At 37.8% G+C, this 19,167-nt stretch overlaps 1 protein-coding gene and 1 long non-coding RNA gene across 2 annotated transcripts in view; one reads left to right on the forward strand and one right to left on the reverse strand.

Annotated features, from left to right (window-relative positions):
- The window catches only part of LARS2 (leucyl-tRNA synthetase 2, mitochondrial), an 86,166-nt gene that overhangs the window by 12,599 nt on the left and 54,400 nt on the right, over positions 1-19,167 (reverse strand). The window contains exons 14-19 of the mRNA XM_064670240.1: positions 17,827-17,964; positions 9,414-9,517; positions 8,074-8,256; positions 4,711-4,880; positions 3,646-3,723; positions 1,562-1,673 (exon numbers count right to left, since the gene is read on the reverse strand). Of these exons, the coding sequence (XP_064526310.1) occupies positions 1,562-1,673; positions 3,646-3,723; positions 4,711-4,880; positions 8,074-8,256; positions 9,414-9,517; positions 17,827-17,964 (785 nt within the window). The remainder of the gene's footprint in view (positions 1-1,561; positions 1,674-3,645; positions 3,724-4,710; positions 4,881-8,073; positions 8,257-9,413; positions 9,518-17,826; positions 17,965-19,167) is intronic.
- On the forward strand, positions 5,791-18,306 carry LOC135421639 (uncharacterized). Its single transcript, XR_010434136.1, has 3 exons — positions 5,791-5,901; positions 12,570-12,665; positions 18,213-18,306. It is a non-coding gene; the product is annotated as an uncharacterized LOC135421639 (long non-coding RNA).

Here is a 19,167-nt window from a genome sequence, read left to right on the forward strand (position 1 = left end):
ATGCATAGTCTTTGGACCACACAAGTAAAATTATATCTTTAAATGCAGACAAAAGCCAAGGAGAGTACACTTCCAATTTTATTTAGGCTTCCTTTTCATTCTGATACCACAGAAAATATTTATAATTCTTATTCTCCAGTGATTTGAGTAGTAAGAAAAGACTCCCTTATCTAATATTCAAAATGTTATAGGATTAAGCTTTATGTTTGACAAATTGTTAATTAAGACATCCTAGTATTCTTTGTCATTTTATCAACCATATTTGATAATTCTGCATTCCTTAACACATTCAAGTTCAATTCAAATTCAGAAGGCACTGTATATATAAGCAATTATCCTGGATCTCTTCCTCCTCCATCTCAACCAATGTGGAAAACAAAGCCGTGCTAATTTCATTTAGCAGATTGGTACTTTGTAGCATAAGAGAACATTGACCAGAATTAGCTTTCTCCAGATGGATCATGTCTGATGCTACTCTTTTCTAAACACTTAAGCCTCTATTAAGATGTTTTAAAACCACTGGAAATGAAAACACACACACAAAAAACCTCAACCCACTTTCCCTAATAAATCCTGTTGTTTCCATAGTCTCTGCCTCTGTGTTATTGCTCTGAAAAAGAATAGTCTTTCCTTGGCAATCAACATTATTATAGGGCCACGCACAACACTGAAATATAATCAGTTTTAGTACCACTACTTTGTAAACACTTGAATGCACAATGTTTCAGGATGACTGTTGAAAATAAAACCATTAAAACAGCATCCAAAAGCTAACATTAGGTCCAAAACCACATAGCAATTTGTGGCCAGCCATAATGCAGAAGAATATAGTCCCATCTTCCCACATACATCTTGGGACTTTTCCCAGTAAATCTTAAAGCAACTGCTGAACTCTGGCATGCACGTCCCTTATTTCACAGGCTTTAACTGTAGCAGCACCACACAACTTAGCCCACTTGGTATTCAGACCTGTACAACCGTGACAGATCTTAAAAAAGATGTCCTGTCTACCATTCCCATTCTTCACAAGAGGTTAATTTGCAGTATAACGTTCCTCAGTCTCTGCAGCATTCTACAAGAGAGGGTTTTTATTGAGCACTCCTTTAGTCTTTTTAGCATACAGCCCTCTGACATGGTTCTCTTTGCCTGAATTCCTGAAAGAAAATATTTGTAGTCCAAAGATTCTGAAACAGTTGTTTGAAAAAGGACTGTTTCTGTCCTGGTGTTCAGCTCCTAATAATGCCATTCATATTCAGGAGCAGCTAGCAGTTGACATATAAATTCCTCAGTCCTGCCCTGAATTTTTTTTCCTTCTCCCTTTCTCTGCCTTTCAAGGTTTCAAGAAATCAACCTTTGTATGTGAGGAGATGGAAAATAAAGGCAGAAAAGAGAGATCTGGGACTGCCACAAGTTCCAAGTTTGTTTAGGAATTATGACAGAAAGTGACAAGATAAATGAAGAATTCAGGGATAAGTGACTCGTGTACTAACTTAAAGACATTTTTACAAACTTTTTGTCTTTTCTCCTGGAACATCACTATAAAGTTTATTTCTATAAATACCTTTCCACATCTCTGATGCAATGTGTGGAGCCATAGGTGCAACCATAATGCAGAGGGAAGCCAAGGCATCTTCAAATTCTGTGCTATGGAGAATAAGAGGCCGAGGAGCTTGCTAAGTGAAAAGACAAGGAAAAGAAAACAAATTGTTAACATTCTGAGGTGGAGGGGAAAGCAGTTTAATTAAGAAGAAAATGCAGAATAAAACCTAAAATCAATGTCTTGCTTAGGACAGTGTCACGTCACAATAAATTGGAAACTTATGTAAAGTTCTGGAGAATTAAAATCACAATCCTTGGTGCTCTCTAACACTTAGAAGGTAATCCTGAAGTGCCTGATGAAGACCCTTGGGGATCTGCTCTAGCACAGGAGTCTGAACACAGACTCACGTGGACAACAGTGGTCCTCAAAATCATTTTGAGGGCTTCCATTTCTAGAAATGTAATCTTAGATAAAACCAGAGCTATCTGAGAAGAGGTGAAGTACTTGTATAAGACAGTCAAACAGTGCTGGATGCAGCATGGGTTTTGTTGGGATAAGGTTCAGTTTTACAGAATCACAGAGCAGCTTAAGTAAAGCTGAATTTAGTGACAAAGTGAGGTTTTAGAGCTGAAGGAAGCTTAGGGAATGAAAAGCACAGCACATTCTTTTACTGCTTGATGTTCTGATTGTTTTAGTAAAGCGTTCTTCTTCTCTAGTACAAAAAATGTTCAATTTCTTGCAAAAGGTACAAGACTGACAAAATTTGAATCTTCATTCCTCTACTGTAACTTCAAAGAAAAGATACAGCACTAAAAGTGGTTGGATGAACTTTTTCTTTCCTTGTATGAGAGATTACATCCCATGGTAAATTCAGCTGCTGCATTTATTTTGTAATCCACCCCTCTAATGAAACAGCACAGAAAAATGTCAGTACATGTCAGCTTATGAGAATTATTTGGTGGGAGAGCACCCACTCCTGTCTACTAGAAAATTGTCCAAAACCAGTGATTTGCTTGACACAGACCACAAATGTTGTCAGAGGGCATCTTCTTATCACTGATACTAACAAGGTGAGTGCAAACTATATTTCAGTAAGCTACTATCTGCTTTCTGTGTTTAATCCTTGCCCACCTCCCACCTTCCTCCTTTCAACTGGGAGTGAAAGAGCAAGTGTCAGTATGCTATACAGAAGGTTGTTCTTCAAAGATACTGCATTGACTTCTTTGGTCAAGAAGTATGTCAGCGTTTAAACATCTGGCTGTCTGTAGGACACCAATCTTTGTTTATGTAATTTTGAAAAAAAACACGAGTATCTGAGGCTTAAGTTATCTCAGTACAGCACTTGTGCATAATCTACTTAACTTTTTGTTTAGTTCCTTGATTTTGCCAATAATCTCCTTGGAAACCATAAGGTATAAAATGCTATTTCTATAAAGAAGTTGAAACTTTCAAAATTATATTTAATTTCTAGTCTAGATCAGGTTGCCATTATATGCTTGAAGGATTGCTCAACCAGATCTAAAAGTAGTAACAAAAGTAATGATAATAGTTTATTACATTTCATATATCACCCCTGGCTGATATACAACATAATCTAAATAAAAAATGCTAGAGACTTTTACATCTGTTTAAAAAAGAAGGATTTGCAAACTCTCTTACTTGCCAACAGTTCAGTGGTGTAAGCTGTCTTTGAGGAATGTAAAATTATGTGTGATTTTCCTTCCAAAGAATAACCCTTTTAAAATCAGAATGTTTGGTGCTTCTATAACATCCTATACCTAGCTACCTATGCATCTAGAACAGAACTAAACAAAATATATCCTTTTGAAATTACAGGATGCATATGCAAACCTCAGAATCTAGTGGCTCTAATATCATCAAGCTCCTCCTGCAAAAGTGTATATATTTCAGGGTTACAGTGATATTAGAACGTGCTGCTTTTGAACTGAATGATTCAACAAGGCTCTCGACTCGGTAACACTGTTTATGACAGTCAATGATTTACAGAAAGCTGGACCTATAGTTCAGGAGGCTCCTGCTTTGTATAAAGCTTAATAGGAAGAGGGTCTGAGAGAAAAATACCTTCATGAATACTACGTACTTACATGGAGTATATTAGTGAGGCTCATCAATCGGGAAATAGCTGCATTGAACAAATGGTCCTTTGTGAAGTACTCGGTTACCTTGAATTAGAAGAAAAGGTCTGTCACTAATTACTTGACATTCTAAAACATGGAATATTGGCTTTTTAAATGAAAAAGTATTATTGATAATCAATCTCAACTTGTGAAATATGTGCATATTACCTCTTACATGAAAATCACTTTAGTTCGCAAACACATCGTATGTGCAATCACACATGTGTTTGGGAAAATAAATCATATAAAAATTGAACTGAGCTTCTCCTCAGTTTCAGAAATTTAAAAGCTTCAATCAATGCTAATGAGAACTGTGCATTAGCAATCATCCTTTATTTCCTTTAATAAAATAGTCTCCCTTTGCCCCTACAAGAGGCCTTCATTCTTGTAAATCCATTTATGCTGGTCAAAGCTTGCTCATAGATTGCAAGATTATAATTCTAAAGTCTGCTAAAAGATCTGGAAGGTCTCTCTCAAAACAGGGTCTAAACTGGCAAAAGTTTTTATCCACAGAAGAATCTTTTAAGCTAATTTTGCAGGTATTTAAGTCTCCTTCTGAGTCTTGGATAATTGAATTGACACTAATCACAGCAGGAGACAACAGAGAAGTAGAGATAAACAATCATTTCAGTATTTTTTTTAGGATACCCTAATATATTTTCACCAAATAATTCTATATGGAACAGCAGGCATGATAATGAGGTATGAAGCAAACAGATCGAAAGCTTTCCTTAGGGATAACCTCCAGCACTCAACTGGAGTTGCTACTGGAAATGGAGTTACTTGAATCTCAGATTGATAACATTTTACTGCTGTAACATTTCATCCCTTAAATGAGATGCACATCCTTTAAATAAGTTCTGTCACATAGAATTTGTGGGTAAATAAATTTATACAGAGAATAATTCACTTAAAAATAATGAACTACTCATCTGGGGAAAAAGTTTTTGGCTCTGTAAGTCAAACATATGGTTTTAGCATAAGCAGTAACTTATCTGTTCAGTTACAAACTATGTAAGTGTTTCTTTTAACCTCAGATATCACCAGATTCTTCTGCTTCCAGATATTTCTTGCTTCAGCCTTCTCTTTCTTACTCAGAAGCTCAGGATTGGGCATGGTTCCTGAAGTCCTCGCTTCAATAACTTTGGTTACAAGTGCCCAGAGGCGTGTCTGCCATCTCTGAACGCCTGGCATAGCATCAGCTGAGATTAATGAAAGATTTCAGAAACAAATTTCAGTTACAGTTAATGAATCCAAAACTTTAAAGAAAAGCAGAAAGGAAAAAAAACGCTAAACATTTTTTTAAAAAAACCCTGTATTTTAAATGAAAGATGCCAATGCAATTAAAAATGCCTTTACAAGTAATTCCGGGTTGCTTTAATGGAATAAAATCAATAAGATAAAAGTATTTTTCTGCAATGACTTTAAAATATATATATAGCAAGAACATAGCATATATAGCAGAAGTATTTGCTAAAATCTGTAAAATAACCCAACATTATGTCAGTGTTAAAATGCTCATCTTGCGTTTTAATGACTCAACAAACGAGTTGCACATGCTCTCATTTTTTGAACTCATGGAAGAATACAAATATATATATATATACAAACACATGTATGCACACATGTACTTTTCAAATTGAGAAATTTCTTTTAAAATTTGATTTTAGAAATCACATATGCTTTTGTTGCTACAGAGATCCTATTCTGCTAATGAGTAGAGTAGGATCCTTGGTACCATCTTTGGACACAGGTTAGTTTGGGATGTGGAGACTATAAAGCTGTTCACCATGACCCTAAAGGCATCAGTCCCACTTTGTGGCTGCTCTAAGAATGTGTTTCTGTGACCTCAGGATCGTGCTACAGAGAGGCCCCAAGCTACTGCTGCACACAGCCATGTCCTCCATGTGGTGTGATGCAGAGACACTAGTGAAGGTATGCTTGAGGTGTGCCCTTTCTTCCAGATGTTCCGTGTTTCTACTGGACTGTGCAGCACTACATCACACCGCATGCACAGTATCAACATGTCACAGTTTCAACATATCCTATGATATCCCAGCCAGCAAGAGCTTCCAGTTCTGCTCTGGCAACTGCACTTGAGAACTGCCTGGACTACTACTAAACCAGGAGAAGTAAAAGACATGGAAGTGACTGCAATACATGTGAATTATCTGTATGATTGCACTAGATGAAAGACTTCCTGTGCATCTGGGAACAGTAAAGGTGATTGACTGTGTCCGCATGATCTTCGTGAATTCTCATAGGTGGGACTGGGATAATTATGCTGTCCCCAATCTTCCCATCTCCTAGTCATACCAGAAGGCTATAGATCATCTACACATGATAGGCTTGGAATTATCCAGACTGTAGTAATGGTGTAATAAGCTGCTGGGTAAGTTTGACCACATCTGGACCTGCAAAGTCTAAGAGACTTCTTTGCCCACACCAAGGCAGAGAATGACATGAGACCATGCTTTGACATTCACCACTGAAAGGACAAGGAATTCAGTCCAAAGGGCAATCATCAAAGGGCTATCAAAATACATCCAGTGAAGAGAGGGATCACAACAACTGAGAACCAGTGTTTAATATTCTCTGAATTAGACAATTTTCTGTATTGGGTTTGTGTGGCAAGGTTTTGGTAGTGAAGGGCTACAGGAGTGGCTTCTCTGATAAGCTGCTAGAAGCTTCCCCCATGCCCAACAGAGCAAATGAAGCTGAACCCAGGAAGAAGGGAAGGGTAGGGGGAAGGTGTTTATTTCTCATTAATTTTAATTTGTAATAAATTAAACTAATTTCTCAGTCGAGTCTTTCTTCCCATGATGGCAACTGCTGAGTGATCTCCTTGTCCTTATCTGAACGCATGAGCCTTTTTTTGTACTTTTCTCCCTCCCTCCTTCCCATTTGAAAAATGCAAAGTGATAGAGCAGCTTGGTGGGCATCTGACAACCAGCCCAAGGTCAAACCCAACACAACTTGCTTGATTTCTTCAATGTAAACATTCACAATTTTGTTATCATTGAGAAATTTAGACCAAATCTTAAACATTTAAGACATGCTTTTCATCTACTTTTGATTTTCTTCTCCCCTGGAAATATCTTGATGCTGCTAAAATCTCCTTTTGCTCACATTTTCCAATACTCTCAACATGACATGACTCCGAAATCTGTCTTTGTATTTCCCAACTGGTAAACAGGTTGGTTTGAATGACTAAAGGCATTTTTGGTAGCATTATACCTGCACGTGTTCAGCTTTCTTAAAAAATGCATAACTACCAACCACTTTGCAACTAGGATTTTCTACATGCTATTCTCTCAATAACATAATTACTCCATTTTCAAGATCCAAAAATTCAGCAAAAAGATTGTGCATCACTGAATTAGCTGCTTCAGCTGTGTACTGTCAGGGATGCAGCTGTTGAAGCTTGATTCTAAGCGGTTAATTCTTTTTAAGAGACCTTTTCATATGCCTAGCTCTCTACTGTTGCGATTAGATAGTGACAGAAAGCCAACTAAGAAGTCAAAGCCCACTCCTCCAGTACATACAATAGAGCAATAATATATAAATGAACATACATGAATGTAAAGGGTGACAGACACCAACTGAAATAATGCTTAGTGCAGGCTGAACTAAGTAGCAAGAAGTTAACACATAAAAGAATAAAAAACTACAACTTTTTAAACCAGGTGTTAAACCAGGAGTGTTTTATTAAAGCCTTATGCAACAAGAAAGCTAGATTTAAATGAATGCATAAGACTACATTAAAATGCATGAACCACAGTAGATAAAAGAAATTAAGACCTGTCAGTATGATGAATTGCATGATAGCAGTAAATAAGTGCATAGGAGGGCAATTCTTAACTTACTCAAGAAATAATCCCATAAAAATGCCATGTCTACAAATACTAGTTACTAGGAACTCTGATTATGTTCTAATGAGATTCTTCTGAGAACTATTTCATAGTCCAGTTTACAAAAGTCATTGCATGTGTATAAATAAATAGAAATAACAAAATATTGTAAAGTTTTATCTGTAATCTGATACGATTAGAAAAAGCTTTTCAGTTGATCAGTCATCGCTAATTTAAAAAAAAAGAGAATGAAGTCCAAGATTGCAGAAGAAAATACCACTTAAATACTTTTCATATAATGCTTTTAGCTTATAAGAGGTAAGCTGCTTGAAATGATCTTGCAAGCCTGCCTCTCAGTGACAGCTTTGTGACCCCCTCTCTTTTAAAGAAACAAGCAATAAAATTTGTTTATTATACTTTTTTGATTAATTTGTTCCAAAACCTGGGCATCAAGAATTGTATTAATTTTGTGTTTAAAATATAACACGCTAGGAAAAAAAAACCAAACCACAACAAACCAAACAACAGAAACAATCCAACTTACTTTTAGCATCCCACAAAATATCTTGTTCTGGAGGAGCAGCAAACAGAATGTAAAGACGTAGGGTGTCAATGCCATACTCTTTCACTAATTTTTCAGGGTCTATTCCATTGTACTTAGATTTGCTCATTTTTTCCCAAGTAACTTGGAGCTTCTCACCAGTTTTTAGGTGAACTGGTTCAGTTCCTAAATATTAAGACATAAAAAAAATATTAAACCAAATTTTTCTTACTTGTAACAGCAATTAATTTTGTTCCCTAAGCATAAGAAGAGACAACTATTTCTTGTGGTTTTTTTTTTCCCAAAAACAGCTTAAAGAGGAAAGACACCCATTCTAAACACTCTCTTCCTTCCCATGTTTTTCCTACAGTAATGTTTTAACAAGAGTAATATCTCAATGCTTCCATCCCGTTATGACAAAAAGTCTCGTAGCATTGGAAGCTGTATCTAGCACTCATCCTGTGTGCTACCTTGAGAACCCCCGAGATTTAAGCATTGTTATAACCATGACATTTAAAACCTCCTAGATAGGTGCACTGATTTGGTACAATTCTGACTTGCATTTAGCTTTTACAAATACCAGATTTACAGGTTTCAGTTGCAGTAAGTTATCCTGAAAAGAATGTGCCTTCTGTTGCATGAATTCCAATAAAGAATGGGGCATTTACACTGAAGAAGGTGCAACTGAGCAAAACCATCTACTACAGAAAAGCCCTGTCTTTTCTGGAAGAAACAGGATAGCAGGCAGTGGAAAAACGGAAGAGGGTTGTTTGGTTTTTTGTTTTTTAACTGACTTACAGGGTTTGTATGCAGGAGAAGAACAGTAAAAGCAAGGTTGCACAACAGGAGTGCTTAAGGAAAGTGTATATGACCAAACCACTTTTGTTGCTACAGGTCCCACAGCCAGGACTTGCTGGTCCAGCTTATGCAGCGAAGGCTCTAGAAAGCACTTGAGAAACAGCATTGTTTCCTACACCCTTTACATGCCTAATATCTACTGCATCTGTGTTAGCTTTGCCATGATGTTTTTGTAGGCTGTCTGTTTACTGGGACTACAAGCTCCATTCAGCAAGCTGCTGAGACTTTGATCTTTTGGGCTATACTGGAGCTAAAATAATAACATAGCACTGTTTCTGTGTTTGGATGCAATTAAAAGCTGCTGGATTAGTAGGATCTCTGTGCACTCAGCAGCGCATATGAATCCAAAACTCACAGAAGTTGCTCACAAATTTAAATATTACAAGGATTCATTTTCTCTTTCAAATTTTCCCAGCACTAAGACCTGTACACTGAAGAAGTCCCTGGATGCACCTATGTCGATTTTCCCATGTAGTTTCTCTTACCAGTGAGATCAACCTCCTCTCTCTTCAAACACTGGCCTGTTGTTGTTAGTCTGAATGTCTGATTCTTGATAAGACCTTGAACCAAGAGCTTATGGAAAGGCTCCCTAGGGATGGAAGGAAAAAGAAACTCTTAAAAAGAGCTGTCAAGAGCATACTTTATGATAAGCCTCAGGTGTCGAGCCAATCAGGCACAAGTATTTAATGAAACAAGAATTTCAAGCTGACTATCATAAGCAGTTGCCACCTTAGAAAGAGTACTTTGTGCATTTATTCATGGTGGCTGGCTGGCAAGTATAAGTATTTATTTGCATTCCACACACATTCTTGCACCCTGATTTAGTACTAAGTTATTCTAATGTCACTTTTCAAATTAGCATATGGATAATGCATAGAAATTTCTTGGCCAACTGTGCAATTTCCCTAACTTCAAGCTAAATCACTTGCATAAAAGCATTCAAGTACCTGGCCTCACTGTCTTACAAATATTTGGTTCTTGCTTCTCTCTGAGGAGCACAGTATTTTGAACAAATCAAAATGTTGCTCCACATTTCTTTCTACAGAGATAAGATTGTTTCTCTAACATAAGCACTTGCATGCCTTGTCCCATCGCAGAACTAGCCACGAAGGCCTAGCTGTACAAAAAAAATACACTAGAAAAAGTATATGCAATGCTGGAAAGTTTGTATGTCAGTGCATCGATTTTTTAGCACCTTGAATGTTGAAACTTTACTTTCCTAGCAAAATTTACATCAGGAAGAGTAAACTGTCACCAAATGCATGTATGATAGGGCTAGAAAGAGCCTTGAAGGGAAATATTGCACTCAGCAAGAAATAAACTCTAAGTAAACGCTGCTCTGGTTGACAGATATGTTATAGCAGCCACCTCCTTTAATGACCTTGCATTTCTAATGCATTAAGTCAGAAGTCTGCCCCTGTTTTCACAGAAAAAGAGACAACAAAATTAATCTCTAGAGCTTTTGGTCCCCTCTTAATAATCCAGGAAAGTAAGGCAGTTGTAACAGCAGCCTCAAGAACAGCAGGGGTCAGGGAGGAGGTATGGAGCCAGTCCCAGAAGGCACACACAGTGTGGGAGCCTTCTCATGGGATCCTCCAGCACAGAGACATCAGTGACCATCATTCTGGAGGACACGTTAATCAGCACTGGGTACTACTGACTTGCACCTCCTAATGCTCACATGTGTGCTCAACTTTAAGCAATCTGAATTCTCCACACTTGCACCTAACAAAGCCTCAAATATGTACAAAACAACTTATGTAAAAAGGATGTATCACTATTTCCTAGTTTTTAAAAAGTTAGAATGAATCCCCCTAAAGAAAAAATAGTAAAAGCAGACTTCCACATTTTACTTCACATGTACAAAAAAGTCATAATCCAAAACACTACTCACTTTTAAGGAGTTAATTTATTATTTTACATTATTAGGATATACAAATTATATGACAATTTATCTCATGATTTAAAACACAGTAGTTTATTTAATAATACAGTTAAAGCATTAATAAATTATATAACAATCATGAATGTTTTCACCATATTAAAGCAGATATCTTCCAAGTATTAGTTATTAAACCCTTTTGATGACTCTGATGTAAGGATATATCTGAAAACAAAACCTTAAATTGGGAGAAAGTGATACGCTTCATATTTTACCTTCAAAATATTCATGTTTGAACATGAGTTACCTTCCTTGTGCAAGTACTGGTACATATTGATGTATCATTCAGTCACAAAGAAGTATGAGTCTCTGCCATGCCACCTGGTTTTATCAACAATGTTAAGTAAGAGCAGCAATTCAAACATCTCTTACAAATATTTTCTAGACAACATTTCCCATTTTGCCTGAAAAATCTTGTTGTTTAGAAACAAAGTAAAGGAACCTTAGGAGATGAGAACTGGAGTCAAATTTAGACAGTACAAACAAAAAAAAAGCATTTTAAAAATAGGATACAAAAATCATCTAAAGTTTCAAAAAATTATCACAGAATTAGAAGGTGAAAATTTGGAGCAAAAACTTTGTAATTCTATGAACAACAAGGGTGGGAAGTTGCTCCAGGAGATAACAGTTCAGGATAAGTTTTTTCTACAAACTAAAGACATTACACCAAAGAAAAATAAAAATAATTTCCCTCTCTGTCATTCAGTACTTCAATCTGTTTAAGATCTCAAACAGTTATTAAAATAGCTACACTTCCTGCTATCTAAAATAAAGCTAATGAGGTAGCCAGACCATCCAAATCAGATAGGGCTTTCCACTGGAAGTGATTTTTCAAGGAACACTTTAATGACAAAGAGTTAGTTCAGATCATATGCCAAGTTATTAAAAGCTGAAAGCAGGAATGAGCATTTCTTATTTTTGTTTATGCTGAGAGAGAGTACAAAAATGCAATACAAAATACATTACCAAGTATGGGGAACTCCCCCACCCCACGTGTTCCTAGTGGGAGACCACAGGAGAATGGAGACATGCCCAAAATGAGAAAGCCAGAGCCCGTCTCATAAACACAGGGCTCAGAAACAAGTCCTTCACTGAATGTCTCCCGAAATGCACAGTGATTTTGCCAGTGTTGTGGTGGCTCCATCTCATGTTCACATGCGGAGCTACACTTGGATTTACATGGATAAAACCGCACACCTCAAACCTTCCCCTCTGAAGACAGCAATGCGCTGCTTGGTTGCGGAAGGGAACTGCCAAGGGGCCACAGCACAGCAGGTGTGATGAAATTCTGATCTAAATACTGCAGCACCCAGTCATGGCATCATAAATACCTCCTGATCTAAACCACTGTGAACAATGGAAATTAAGCCATCTTCAGACACACTGACGTTACTGGCACAGTAAACGAAGAGGTGTCTGGAGTTTCTTTGAATGCTTAATCACATTTCAGATTGTAAGTATGCTGGAATGGCATAAGCCTTCACCAGTCCGTGAAGTTGGTTTGTGCTCATGCTGAAGTATGAGCACTGAGACCTTGGTCGTGTGCAGCTTTTGATCATGTTGTATGTCCCACCTGTGAAGTCTGTCTGACACCTCTAAGAAGGATCAGCTGTGCTTGTCATGAAGTGTGTAATCCATCTTTTCCCTTTCTGTACTGTTCATGTACAAGTTCATCTCTGTGACAGACTCATCTCTACAGGACCCTGCAATGGATAGTACGGCAAGCATGACTGACAGATCAGGAATTCCTGCTCAGTGCCGTATCCTCAATGCTCTTTGCTTTGCTCTGTGCAAGGTGAGCAGAACTTTCAATACAACTACAAATGACCTGGCTGGAAGGACTCTGTGGAACCTGCCACAGTTATAAATAGTGGATTCAGAAGAAGGGATAGCCCTAGCAAGGGCTCCCTGCATGTATTTGCACCATGCACCTTTAGAAAGGCCGAGAGAGCCTGATGCTGTGCCCTGGAGTAAAGACAAGACCTTGGTCAGTTACTATCAGCTGAGTTCACAGGGTTGTGAAACCTGCTGTTAGATCTAGCTGGAACAACCCAGCAACCTTGTGAAAGTGATTGGAGAATGTGGAAGCTGACCATTTTATGCAGAAAAAGGATGATACAATATTGAATATTCAAGATTCTACACAGTCAACAGCTGAGTGCTTTTACTTAAAATCAGCACTAGTGATAAGGTCCCAAATGAATGCAGAGCAGCTCTAACATCCTTCCTTCACAGAATAAGCTATTTCTGTCACACGCATATCTTCTTTTATTCCATAATGCATTATATGAAAAGAGTGCCTTCTTACTCAGCAGATTTGCTCTCTATCACGGTCAAATCTCCTGACTTAATGGCAACAATAAACTTACTTGGAATCCTTCAGGGAGAATGTGCTAGATTCCATTTCCAACTTACGCATCAGACAGAACTGATTACTGAAGTCTAGAGAAGGACCAGATTCTGTGTAACTCGTACTTGCAGTAATACAGTTGAGCAGGTGTAACCAAGTATGTCAGCACACACTCACCATGGTGGATTAAGCTGGAACAGATGAGGAGTTTGCTGGCCCCAGCTGCTTACCTGGGCCCTCTCCCCGTGGTGGTCACAGCTGGGAGGGCTCACTGGCTTGTGAATTAATTATAGAACCAATGCACTTTACAGACCAGATTGCTAAATCAAATTGACATCAATTTGGGCTTAATCTGAGATCACATGTACGAATACCCAGAGGGTGCCATTTATTCTGCCTTGTCATTACTGAGGAAATGAGGAACAGTTTCCACCATCTTCAGTCCAGTGCTTTAAAAAATAAAATAAAAGATTGTGCCTCATCTTCAGGGGATACTTAAGCTATATTGACACCTGTACAATTTTAAATGCTTACAAACACTTTAATTTCTTATGAAAGCATGTGTGATGTCTGTAAATGCCTATGTTATTATACACACTGCCTGAAATATTTCTACAATAATAATCATTGCACCATATTTGAAGAGATTACTTTGAAAATCTACACTATGGATTTTCAATATCTGTTTGCAACCACACTATTATATTAATAACCATTAATACAGAATTAAAGACTAGCAGGAAATATTTCAATGGATTTGAAAGTCAGAGGATAGGACCTAACAATGAAAATTTCCACCAAGAAAACCTATCAAAATGAAAAATTACTACAGAGAAATAGGAGAATCATAAAAATTTGTAAGGATGCTAGATAACACTTTAAACAGTGGCAGCTCTCATTAACTGAGATATAGCAGAATTTTCTTAATTTAATCAGTGAACAACACCTAAGCTACTAGAGAAAGATTGAAAATGCACTAGAGGGCAGTGTTTTTTAACGTTTTAATGTCTTCCCCAGAACTGTGGGTTTCGAAACTGAGACTTTGAGCTTCCTAACAATAAGCCTGTTGTTTCTAATCACATTTTTCCAATCTCTGAGGCTAGCCCTTGAGCAGTTCAAACAGAAGACTGAGCAAAAGTGGCTTCTGACCAATGCTAAAACATTTGAAACACATGGAAATATTTATAAAGGAGTTATAATTTCCATATCAAAACAAAATCCTAATTTGACTTCATGGCTTCAAAGCACCTAATGCAGTAACATGCACAGAGCTAAAGCATGCAAACAATTTTGTGCATGAGGATGAATTTCTTACAATCATCTTGCAGTCTGAGCACATGTCAAAGCAGTTCATACAACCAACCCGCAGGGCAGTGCTATAACATACATATCTTCACATGTGCCACAGTTCTTCAGATTCTATATGGCATTAAAGGAATTCTTCATAGTCTTCCAAACTGCTTCTACAGAGAGCAATTTTGATTTTTTTCTGCTATTGTCACTAGATTTTTTTTTATTGGAAGTTAAGAGTTTTCTTCTGCAATCTACCATATTTAGACCAGTACACACACAGCTTTTGTGCTACTGCTCTGTCACAGCTGAGGGTGAACAAAACACATTCCAAATTAATACAGCTGCAGAATCACAGAGTCCTTAGATTGGAAGTCATTTGGTGCAACTCTTTTCTCACATCACACCTATCTTCAGGTTGTTCAGGGTCCCATCTGGCTGAGTTTTAAAAATATCTGATGATGGAAATGCCACAATGTTTCTGGTCAAATCATTCCAGTCTCATCACCTTCATAGTCAAAACTATTTTCCTTCTGTCTAGCTGAACCTTGCTGCAATCTGTGACTGTTACTCCTGTCCCTTCTCTGTACATCTCTGTACAGAGTCTGATTCTGTCTTAGCTATAAACCTCCTTTAGGTAGCAGTAGACTGAATTACATTCCCTCCTTAGCCTTCTCTTCTCCATGGGGAACACACTCAACTCCCTTAGACTCTCTTTCTCTGACATACGCTGCACCCCCTGAATATCTTAATGCTCAATCCCCTACATCCAGTTTGACAGTGTCTCACACTGGGAAGAGGGAGAGGGGGGGCACATCAAAACTAGACACAGTATCCTAGATGTGCCTTCCTGAATGATGAGCAGAGATAACCAAACCTGAACATGGTTTTGCTAATGCAGTGGAGCAGACTGTCACCCTGACTACTGACTCACATGTAACTTGCTGTTCATCAGGATCCCTAAAGCCCTTCTCTGTTGCAATCCTCCCCACACAGACGGCACAGCCCTAGTTCTGTGGGTAATCTGCTCCATGTCCAATCCAGAACCTTGTCTTCAGATTTCAAACCTGCTTTTCCCCTCATCAAAGTCATCTGCATGGCATGGCTTTTCTCAGTGTGCAGTGATAATGAACTTGTTGAGGGTGAGCACTTTATTGCACTGCCAAGGTTGTTGCTGAAGATGTAAAATAATATTGGTCTCAGTGGTGCCTCCTGAGGAATACCACTTGCAAACAGCTAACTTTGAACATTGACCCTTTGAATCTGATGGTCCAAACAGCTTTTTCATCCATACTGCAGTCCACCCACTCAGCCTGTACCTCCCCAGTCAGACTACAAGTATGCCATGGGAGAATTTGTTAAAAGCCTTGTTAAAGTTGTAAAAGATATGCACAGCTCTCTCCTCATCCACAGATGGAATCATCTCACCATAGAAGGAAAGCAGATAAGGTTAGGCATAATTTTCTCTTGGTAAATCCATGGTGGCTACTCCCAGTCACCTTGTCATAAACGTGCCTTGAACTTGTATGTGTCTGGTTTACTTAAGTGATCCCTAACTTGATCCTACTTTACAGTGAGTAGTATCTCTCTCCTTCAAACTCTCCTACTAAGCACAGATCTTGACAGGAAATGTCAAGGCAAAGGCTGTCCTTTGCTGCTTAGGCTCTTTGTCTGATTTTGCCTCAGGCCAACATTTTCTTTGATGTTCTCTTCAATGTATCTGTAGAAGTCTTTCTTACTGTCTTCGCATTCTTCACCAGTTTAAATTCTAGACGAGCTATGGCCTTTCCTAATTCAACTTTGTCTGCCTAGTCAATGCTTCCATGTTTCTCCAGTGGTAGCTCATTCTTGCTTCCACTTTCCTTGTGCTGCTTTTGGTTCCAAGGTCATGTGGAGGGTCCCTTTTCAGTCAAGCTGAAAGCCTCCCTGTTTTGTTGCACACCAAAGTGGACCAGTTACTTTGCAAGAACATCTCCCCTGCACTGTAATCTCACTTTATATTGACAATACTTCAGCCACAGCTAATGTCATTTAGAGAGTTGGAAGAATTTGACTAGCAAGAGAACATTTTGCTGCTGTGTGTTACAGCTCCACTAGATGGCTGATGGATTAGGATTGTAAAGTCTTTTGTAGAATTAATAAGCCTAAATTTTCTTGCAAGGGAAAGCTCTGAAATTCTCTGCTTAAAGGAATAGTGCTTCTGAGAGAAAGGGTCCACTCTGTGAGAGAAGAACTAGCCTTCCTGCTGCAGCTGCACAAGCTGGAGGCAACAGAGGGAACACAAATAGTCTACATCCAAAATTTCAAATACAGTATTTACAGCAAACTGTTTGCAGGCAAGAACGAGTTATGAAAACACATTGTCTACTTTCATCAAGTTATTATGAAATGACTTGGGGAAATATTCTGCTTGGCTCCACTAACTAGTCCATCTTTTTCCGGCTCAAAGCTGCTTAAATTCTAGTTTTGGAGCAAAACTACTGCGTTTGAGTGAGTTCAGTGCCATATATATGTAGGCTCCTCTTTTACATCAAGTTTTTAGAGGGGATACTAGTAAAGAATGAGCTTATATGAGTTGCCAGCTGAGAAATTACCGAGCAGTTCTTCTCATAGGGTCACTCATATTGACTTAATTTATTCAATCCTCTCTTTGTTTGGGAGAACAGGAGAGAGCATGGGGCAGCATTTCATTGTTCTGACACTAGTATCCTCCAAGCTGAGGCATTACTGGGATGACATTTTATGGTACAAAAGGGCAGAATTTCAGTGGAAATGGAGATGTTAAGCTAAGAACCTATCTGAGAGGCCAAAGAACAGAACAACAGATGACTCATCATCCTGCATCAAACTATACCTCTAAAACAAATTGACAGCAGAAAAACATATTGCTTTTGCTTATCAAGACACATTTTACACTGTTCAGCTCCAATACTACAGTGAATTACAGAAGCGCTTAGTTTTCTACATATACATGGTTCCACTGAAATGAATGGTATTACTGGCAGGAAGTTACCTAATTTGAAATAATAGCACTAGTCAGAATCCCTGAAGTTACTAGTTTATGTATGCTTTTGCAGGCTGAAAATCTACACTAGCATTTTATCACTTGCTCTGAGCCAGTTAATACTCTTGCAATAAAAATGTTATGTATGTACACATACAGAAAGTGCAACTGACTATGAGAAACCAAGTACTGACAAAGTAGAAAAATTCAGACTTATTCAATGTAATGTCCTACCATCATAACAATGTTCACTAATACTCTCGCTAGTCAAATGAAATATGGAAGACTTTTACAGAAATATATAAGGCTTACTTGTGTTTTGTCATCTTTAGATCATGGCAAAAATGGCTGAAAAACCTTGCATAGAATAAGTGCATAACCGCATGCTCCTTTCCTCCGATGTACAAATCCACAGGCATCCAGTAGTCTGCCAAGTCACTATTAAAGGGCCTGAAAAAAACACAATTACAGAAAAAATACAATGTGGAAAAGAAAGACCAGTGCTACTAAAGTAGCTCATCATACTTGACTGGACAACTCTGTTTACCAAGAGCAATACATGTGTGATAAAACTTTCATTTTGCTATCAGATATTTTTAATGTTTTAATATTTTAAGAAGTGAAATGCTTATTATAGACAAAAATTTAATTTCCACTGAGATGCAGATCTACAAAGAGACTATTCTCCTATATTTCAGGCGAGCAACTAAGACTTCACATATAGTACCTGAGAAAGTGATAAGAAGATTTGCCTGCTCATTAAACGACTTTTTTTATAAATACCTTGTGGCTAGCTTTAAATTTTCAAGCATTTATCAAGTTTTATATACAAATATATTAGAGTGAAAGACAAAAGGCATGTCCACTCAAAAACAGTTGATTTTTTTAATCGGAGGTTTGCATTGTTACCATTAGGGGGCAATGACGCAGTTTAAGGCTACAGAACCTTCTGTAGAGTCAGAGGTGTCACCGCACTCCAACTGAAAGAAGCTCGATGAAATGACAGTAAATTTGTCATTTACAGCAAATTTACTATGCCGTTGGAGGTCATCTGCGTGGTTTCCTAGCATTGCTTACTGCTTCATTACATATTGCCATGTCGCTTGTAATGGGCTCTTGCCTCAAAAATACCATTTGTATAGAAGTTCTTCTTTATGACCAGTTTCTAACAACAAATCTACTTGTTTTGTCAGTCTGTCTAATTATTCCCTGTGTCATTTTTGTAATAGCAACACGTTTTTCCTCACAGATCAGCCCAGAAGCAAATAATGGATCTGGGATTCATGTCTTTAGTGGAACAAATTAAAACTAACTTGTTCATAGGGTTCCAAAATCAGTAGAGTAATTCTTGTGAATTGCAGACCAGTGAAATATGGCTTATGGAAATGAAGGGTTTACATGTGCCTAGCTTAGCTAAAAAAAACTAACTAAATAAACCAAATACAGGTAGTAATTTATTGCAGCAGACCATATAAACATTCTCATTTCAATATAAAACTGATTTAGCTACACTAAGTTGTTACTTTGACAGCTGAATGTTACATCTGACTATTTCTTCTTCAACTTCTGGAAAAGTTCCTCTTGTCAAACTGTCACTGTAGAGAAAGCAGTCTGCCTAACTTGGTAATAGTAATAATATATTCATGCTATCTA

This window comes from Pseudopipra pipra, chromosome 1 (assembly GCF_036250125.1).
Source record: "Pseudopipra pipra isolate bDixPip1 chromosome 1, bDixPip1.hap1, whole genome shotgun sequence".
Lineage (NCBI taxonomy): Eukaryota > Metazoa > Chordata > Aves > Passeriformes > Pipridae > Pseudopipra > Pseudopipra pipra.